The following is an 8,097-nucleotide window of genomic DNA, read 5'->3' as shown; positions in this document are numbered from 1 at the left end:
TTGGAATAGGCTTCCAAAAACTATCAGAGAAGCAGAAAATCTAGAAATTTTTAAGAAGAAACTAAAAGCATTTCTATTTTCATCATATTTCGATTAGACAGAATCCATCCAAGGTGTAGATCGTTGTGAGTTTGTATGTGCTTATGTGCATATGTACGTAAGTGTGTATGTGTGTACGTATGTGTGTATGTGTGTGCGGTGCGTGCGTGAATATGTGTGTGCACGAGCATGTAACACTATGTGCCTTTAAAATTGATTTGTAAATACATAATATGTATCATGTTCAGCGTATAGAGCATTGCATAAGTGGATATGCGCTATATAAATGCAATCCATTATTATTTATTATTATTATTATTATAGAAAGAGTTCGTTGGTACGTGTTTCACGGTGCTCGTAACTGCATACGGTCGACTGAGAGCGCGAAACCAATTAAAATGTATTGGCGTCTACAGTTTGGAAGGAATTATTGTTGATTTTTTTCTTTGTGGCGGCCGGAGCATTTCATTCATTTAAGGACCACCAAGGGGTCTTTGACGTGCGCAGCTTGCACACAGAAATTCCAAGATTTGTATGCCCTTATCCGACAAAGCTAGGTGATAGATGTTATTTTCCTAAGATCATGGATGTGACTTAATGACAGCAGTAAGGAGCCAAGGAGTCGCAGTAGAAGGGTACCAGAATGAGTCAGGAGCCCAGAGGAGGAGAAAATGAGGTGGGGGGGGGAGGGGGAGGCAGAAGTTAGAGACAAAGCAGACGACAGAACATGATCAAAGACCAGGAAAAGTGAAAAGAGTACATTTTTAGAGAAGAAAATGTGTCCCCCCGTTGTCAAGCTTCGAACCCGGGACCTATAAAATGCGAGCAAACACCGTAACCAAAGACCACGAGAGCCCCCCCCCCCCCTAGCAAAAGTTTACGACACTAGTAGCACAGTGCCACAGATTAGAGGTGTTAAAAGAGAGCAATTTTGTGCAAGAGGAAGGAGAGATAGGCATAATAATAATATATGTTTGATAGAAAAGAAGGAGCAAACGAGATCAGAGGATACGCCGACCTCCAACCCAAACTGTTGTTCTTAGAAGTTGAGTCGACCCTTACCGAGGCGGATACAACGGGATTTTTATTGTTGTTGTTGTTGTTGCTTCTAGTTTATGGGGGTTTTTATGTTTTGTTTTTTCATTTTTGTTTCTTTGTTTGTTTTTGTTTTCTGAAAATAGGAATTGATAAGTAATCATGAAAGTGTAATATATTTATGTGACATCGTGATAAGCTCGTTAAGATTGTAAAATCGAACAAACCAGCAATCTTGCGCTGCGTGTGCAACTTTTTAAAACACTTTTCCGTCTGGATTTTTTTTAAACGTTTATTTAGCTAATTAGAAACGTAAAAAAGTAAAATTACAGTTTCCAAGGTCACTCAAACTTTTGAAGTCAACAAACTTTGGCTGTTATTTCCTTCGCAAGTTACTTAATTTTTACTTCTGACACCAAAAGAACCGTAACCTCTTTCAATCACTGATATCTCAACTTCTATTACAGAAAGATTGCTATTTTCTTTTTTATCAAAAGCCAGAAAAATGAACAAAATTTTATTAAGAAGATACCAATATCTCAGGAATGTTCCCAAATAGTTGCAAGCGCCTGATTCCACTAATCGTGTCACTTTTAATAATTCGAAAAGCAGACAACGGAGCATGTTATTCAGGGGATGTGACCTAGACAGCTTTACTCTCAAGAATAATACACTTAGTATTCTCCCTCGTTCATTTTGAAGCGCAAGGCTCTTGGCCAATAAGTAGTACGCAAAGGAAATCAGGTATTTTATTTTGTGTGTGTGTTTAATGTAGATATTTTTTTACGCCTCTATCTACACATTTTTGGTCATTTTGGCCTGTATGCACCAACCGGGGATAGAGGTACACAAACACCCCCAGTAGAAAGACCGAGCTACTTGGCCAGGTCTCCTTGTTTGCAACGGCTAAGAACCTAGTCGCTGTACCTCAGACTACGTATGATTTGAGTTTGATTCACAAGAACAGCTATAGTCTACTTAACGTAGGATCTTCGTTTTTCTGCTGGGATTCTGTGGTCGCTATGAGTGGCAAAAAGTCGAAGCAGCCCGGTGCCTAAATGAGCTTGAAGAAATGAATAACAGGAAACAAAACGAGAACGGTTACTTTTCTTCTCTCGTTTAGTTTTAGTTATAGTTTTATTGTACTTGCAACACAAATAGGTTGCACAAGTGCCAAAGATTAGAGTTACCAGAGAGTAACATTGAATATTATAATAATATTAATAATAGAAGAAGAGGAAGGGTTATAGATGTTTGACAGGGGGGCAGGAACAAACTATAACATCAGAGCTCTCGCCGACCACTCGCTTTTCTTATAATAGTATATTATATAGTTGGCAGCTTAGAAATACATGTGTCACTTTTCCCCATAAAACTATGACAACTACAGAGTTGAATGTTGGCAAGTATCTGCTAAAAGATAGATAGGTCCCCATGACGGAGTCGATTTTTTAATTATCAATTTCCTGAATTTAACAAAAATATATTTTACAAAAAATTCCCGTCCTTCTTTGGCCTTTGTGTGATTATTCCACTGAGAAACGAAACAAATCTGCGTAGCTATCCTTCATAGCGGGGATGCCGGAAGGGATATTTCGCCAGGCGCATTTTGTTTTGAGAGTAAAGATCTAGATTTTCTTCTTTTTTTTTTCATAATTTATTGCTCCATTCCAGTAGAGTGTAAATATAGTCGGCCAATGACTTTCAGTAGATGTTAATGCACCGGTCATTCCTTTCATCGAAAGGGGGCCCAGCTAGTAATAAATTGTTAATTCAATAGCAATTTTATAGGGATATAACCCCGCTCTACAGCAAGCTCTATGCGCTTTCCACTACAGTTGCTGAGACCACTGCATGTTGAATAAAATGCGGCTTATAGCTTATATCAGTGCCGATTGAGATTGCCATAATTGTATATCATATTCATTGTTTTGTCTCCAATACGTGAACACTGTTTGCTTTTTCTTTGGGTCAATGTTTTACGGCGCTCGTAAATACATGCGGTCGTAGGAGCGCGCGCGACACATTTATTTACTTATTTCAGTCTCCTCTGTGTTTTGGTAGGTTCACGGATGGAATAAAAAATTCAAGGGTAAGTTCTACGCCGCGGGATTTGACGTCGCGTGCAACATCACGAGGACCAAGGGCTCTAACAATAATATTGGAGCAGCCGTCAGGAAAGAGGGATTCGCCGAAAACGGTGTTTACCAGGTAAGATCAGATAAGATAAGATAAGAAAAGATTCATCTGTAATGACCAGATCCTATAAATTTACTATTGGTGCCACCGTCAGGACAGGGGAAATTGCCGAAAACGGTGTTTACATGGTAAAATAAGATAAGATTAGATGAGGTGAGATACGATAAGATAAGTTTTTGTAAGGTTTTACGGCACTCGCAACTGCATAATAAGGTCATATAAGCGCCCAGGCGTGGACCGGATGTCAACAGAGAAGTCCAAATGGGGAAGCAAGCTTTCTCTGCTCACCTCTCTAGCCTCAACAGCACAAAGTCTGTTTCGACTATCATGGCACCCCGGAAATAGCAGGTCACAAGAGAATGCCAAACATACAGAAAAAGTAGAGGGAAAATGATGATGGTAAGTATGAGGAAAGAAAAAGCAGCTGTTCCTCTTATGCTGTTCTGGCTCAGTATGAGCATGACATTGATAAATCAGCCCATGTACTATTCTACTGTGTATAAAAGCATGTCAATATCCCCCTTTTGAGAATGGCCTGAAACAACTTTAGTCAGTAGCTTTGCCCTGGTGGGGTAAAATAAGATGAAATAAGATCAGATAAGATAAGATAAGGTAAGAAACATCTTTATCGTCCAGATCCGGGCTCATTGCTTTAGTGTTTCACCACGCGCACACACACACACACGCACACACACACACACACACACACACACACACACACATACACACACACACACACGCACACACACACATACACACACAAACATGCATACACACATGCATATTATTATTCTGCCTGAGCGTTTGGCTGTCTGTTTGTGTGACCATCTGTGAATAGTAATTGTCCTCATATTATCTATCTATCTACATAATATATCTAATATGTCTATTTGTCGATCTACATATACATCTATCTATCTACCTATCTGTCTATCTATCTATCTATCTATCTATCTATCTATCTATCTATCGATCGATCTATCTATCTATCTATCTATCTATCTATCTATCTATCTATCTATCTATCTATCTAATTTATCCTACGGTTCCATAATAATGTGTCAAGTCGTTATTTTTTTACTGTTCAGTCTCCGTTTGTATGATATCCAGTCTTTGTTTGTTCTATGTGCCGTCTTTCTTTGTTTTTTTTCGTCCAGTCTTGCATTTTCATGACCAGTTAAATTGTTGATTTTTTAAAATGTTCAGTCTTCATTCGTTTTTAGTCAGTCTTCATTCCTTGTTCTATGTAAAGTCTTCATAATTGTTTTATGTCCAGGCTTTATACATTGTTCTATGGCCAGTCTTCATACACTGTTCTATGAACAGTCTTCATAATTATATTTTTTATGTACAGCCTTCGGGGTTTTTTAATATCCAATCTTCACTTGTTCTATGTTGCGTCTTCGTGTATTTTATGTTCAACGCTGGTTTGTTCTTTGTCCAATCTTTATGTGTTTTTATGTTCAGTCTTCATGTGTTCGATGTGCAATCTTCTTTTGTTTTATCTCCAGTATTCAGTAGTTTCATGTCATGCCTTCCTTCGTTTGATGTTATGTGCTCTCTCCCTGTATTTCCCGCCCACTGTGTTCATTCATTTTTATGTCAAGTCTTTATCAAAATGTGTTTCTTATGACTGATCTTCAATGGTTTCCTAATAACCAGTCTTCTTGAATTGCTTAATGTCATATACAATCTTCCGTTTTTTTAAGCCTTATCTTCATAATTAATTGTCTGTCTTCTATCTAGACAGTTTCTTACATCTTTGGTGTATCTCTGTGGGTTTGTTTGTTTGTTTGTTTGTTTGTTTGTTTGTTTGTTTGTTTGTTCGTTTTTTTTTTCTTATAACCAGTCTTGATTTGCTTTATGTCATAATATACAATCTTATGTTGTTTTTATCATCATCATCATCCAGTGCCAGATCTGCGACAGACATCGGCGATCATAATTTTCCTTTCATTCCTTTACTCGGATGCTCTCAGAAAAGCTACGTTTCCCTGATCTTTCCCTGTTACCCATTTGTTTAGGTTCCCTACGTATGTTTTTCTTGGCCTACCCCTGCCTCGCTGCCCTCAATTTTGCCAGTGAGAGCTAGATGTTCAAGACCCTTATGTCTATTCAGGTGTCCCAAAAACTGCATTTGTCGTTTCCTGATTGTTTTTAACATTGAGCTTCCTACGTGGGCTTTATCAAGCACTACCTCATTTGATTTCTGTTCTTTCCACGATACTCTTAGCAGATTCCTAAGAAACCACATTTCTGTTGCCTCTATTTTATTTTCATTGTCTTTAGTGATTGTCCAGCATTCACAACCATATAGAAGGGTTGACCAAACATAGCATTTCAGGACTTTCATTTTGATGTTCATTGATATGTTTCTTTTTTTCAGGATTGGGCTCATTTTATTGAAACTAACCTTAGCCATTGCAGTTCTCCTTTTTATTTCTGCGGAAGATTTGGCATCAGATGTTATCATATATCCTAGATATTTAAACTGTTGGACTTGTTTTGATCTTTTCACCTTTGTTAATGAGATTACAACTAGGATTTGCTGCTTTTTTGGATATTACCATGCATTCTGTTTTCTTTACATTCAACAATAATCCTTAACGTTCACTTTTTTTACAACAGTATCTAAAAGCAATTGAAGGTCCTTTTCGGAGCCTGCTATCAAAACCGTGTCATCTGCATACCTGATGTTACTAATCTTTTCTCCATAAACTTTGAGGCCTGGGCATTCTTCTATGTTTCTAAGGATTGTTTCACTGTGCATGTTAAAGAGGTCTGGTGACATAACACATCCTTGCCTCACTCCTCGCCTAATCTGCTTATATTCACTGTATTCTCCATTAATTCGTACAGCAGCGTTTTGGTCCCAGTACAATTTTTTAAAATTCTCAGATCGTGTCCATCTTTGTGTAGCTTTTCCAGTATTTTAAATAGCTCATCATGTCTAACTTTATCGAACGCCTTTGAATAATCTTCTTCTTCTTCTTCTTCTTCGTTTATCCCGTGGTTGGGGCAACCGTTGGGGTACCACTGCATTGGAAAACCAGCTCTTGCCATCTATTTTTGTCCTCTGCTCTCCTCAGATTGTCACCCATAGTCTTTCCTGTCCACTCTGTAACGTTGTCCTCCCATCTCCTTCTCTGCCTTCCTCTCTTTCTCTTTCCTAGTACGGTTCCTTGCAGGATTGTTTTGGCTAGTCCTGTGGATCTTGTGACATGCCCATACCATTTTAGTTTTCGTCTCTTCACTGTGGTCAGTAGATTTTCATATTGCCCCACTGCGTTGGTGATTCTCTTTCGTACTTCAGCATTTGAAACTTGGTCTTTGTACGAGATGTCAAGGAGTCTGCGGTAACATCTCATCTCTGTGGTCTGAATCTTTTTCTCTAATTCTGCTGTTAGTGTCCGTGACTCGCAGGCGTATAAAAATATTGAGATGACCAGTGAGCGCATTAGTCTAATTTTTTAGCTGTGCGTGATGTTTTGTCCCTCCAAATAGGCTTCAGTTTTGACAGAGCAGCTGTTGTTTGCGCGATTCTGGAGAGAATTTCTAGTCCTGAGCCTTCATCTGAGACGATAGATTCGAGGTATTTGAAGCTGTTGACGGTCTCAAGTTTCTCACCCCTGACTTTGATGTCTGCATTGATGCCATTGGTGTTATTGGTCATTAACTTGGTTTTCTCGGCACTGATCTCCATGCCGTAGCCTGCTGAGGTTGTGTCCAGCCGCTCCACTAGTGTGGCGAGCTCCTGTTCTTCTCCTGCTAATCCGTCGATGTCATCGGCAAAACGCAAGTTAGTGATTGTCCTGCCTCCAATACTGATTGTTCCATTGTGGTCTTCCAGAGTGTCAGTCATTATTCGTTCTAGGAAGATGTTGAAGAGAGTGGGAGAGAGCAAACAGCCTTGCCACACCCCGACCGTTGTTCTGAATCAATCCCCCATGCTGCCGTTGAGGTAGACTGCGCTGGAGGCCTTGTCATATAGTTGTTGTATGACGTTGATCAGGTTGGCGTTGATGTTATATTTCCTCATGGTTGCCCATAAGGCTGCATGCCAGACCCTGTCGAAAGCCTTTTTAAAATCCACAAAGATATGGTATAGGTTTTGTTGGTGTTGGACGTACCTCTCGCACAGTATTCTGAGGTTGAAGATCTGTTCTGTTGTGCTGCGCCCTGCTCTAAAGCCTGCCTGCTCTTCGGCAATGATCTCACAGGCAGAGAATAATCTATGAAGCATAAATACAGATCTTTCTGTGCTTCAATACATCTTTTTTATACCTAGTCTTAATAATTTTGCCCTCTTTTATGTACACAGTTTCTTACATCTTTGTGGTGTCTCTTTTATGTTTGTTTGTTTGTTTTTCTTAGAACCAGTCTTGACTTGCTTTATGTCATAATATACAATCTTACGTTGTTTTATACCACCTAGTCTTAATAATTTTGCTCTTTTTTTATGTACATAGTTTCTTAATAACATCGTTGTGTTGTCTTTTTATGACTAGTTCAGAGAGTGGGGAACAGAGGTGTTTGATGTGGATGGACCGTGGTTCGAGACCCCAGTGAACATCCAGTCGCAGGACGGCATCAAAATCAAGTGCAACTACGACAGTGTGAACAATTTCGCAGTTCTTGACGTAGGTCGCCTCCCCATCGATGTTGTCGTCGTCGTCGTTGTCGCCTGTTTAATATAATAATAGAAATGATCTGATACTGATAATGATAACGATAACGATAGTGATGATAATAATAATAATAATAATAATAATAATAATAATAATTATTATTATTATTATTATTATTATTATTATTATTATTATT

At 38.8% G+C, this 8,097-nt stretch overlaps 1 protein-coding gene across 1 annotated transcript in view; it reads left to right on the top strand.

Annotated features, from left to right (window-relative positions):
* The window catches only part of LOC101859013, a gene marked incomplete in the record, with an annotated part of 26,275 nt that overhangs the window by 5,762 nt on the left and 12,416 nt on the right, over positions 1 to 8,097 (top strand). Inside the window, 2 exon segments of the mRNA XM_005098097.2 lie at positions 3,139 to 3,285; positions 7,782 to 7,913. Coding sequence (XP_005098154.2) covers positions 3,139 to 3,285; positions 7,782 to 7,913 — 279 coding nt within the window.

The sequence above is a fragment of the Aplysia californica genome, unplaced genomic scaffold (assembly GCF_000002075.1).
Source record: "Aplysia californica isolate F4 #8 unplaced genomic scaffold, AplCal3.0 scaffold00172, whole genome shotgun sequence".
Classification (NCBI taxonomy): Eukaryota; Metazoa; Mollusca; class Gastropoda; order Aplysiida; family Aplysiidae; genus Aplysia; species Aplysia californica.
The sequence above is the reverse complement of the archived record's forward strand: the minus strand, read 5'-3'. Positions and strand labels throughout refer to the sequence as shown.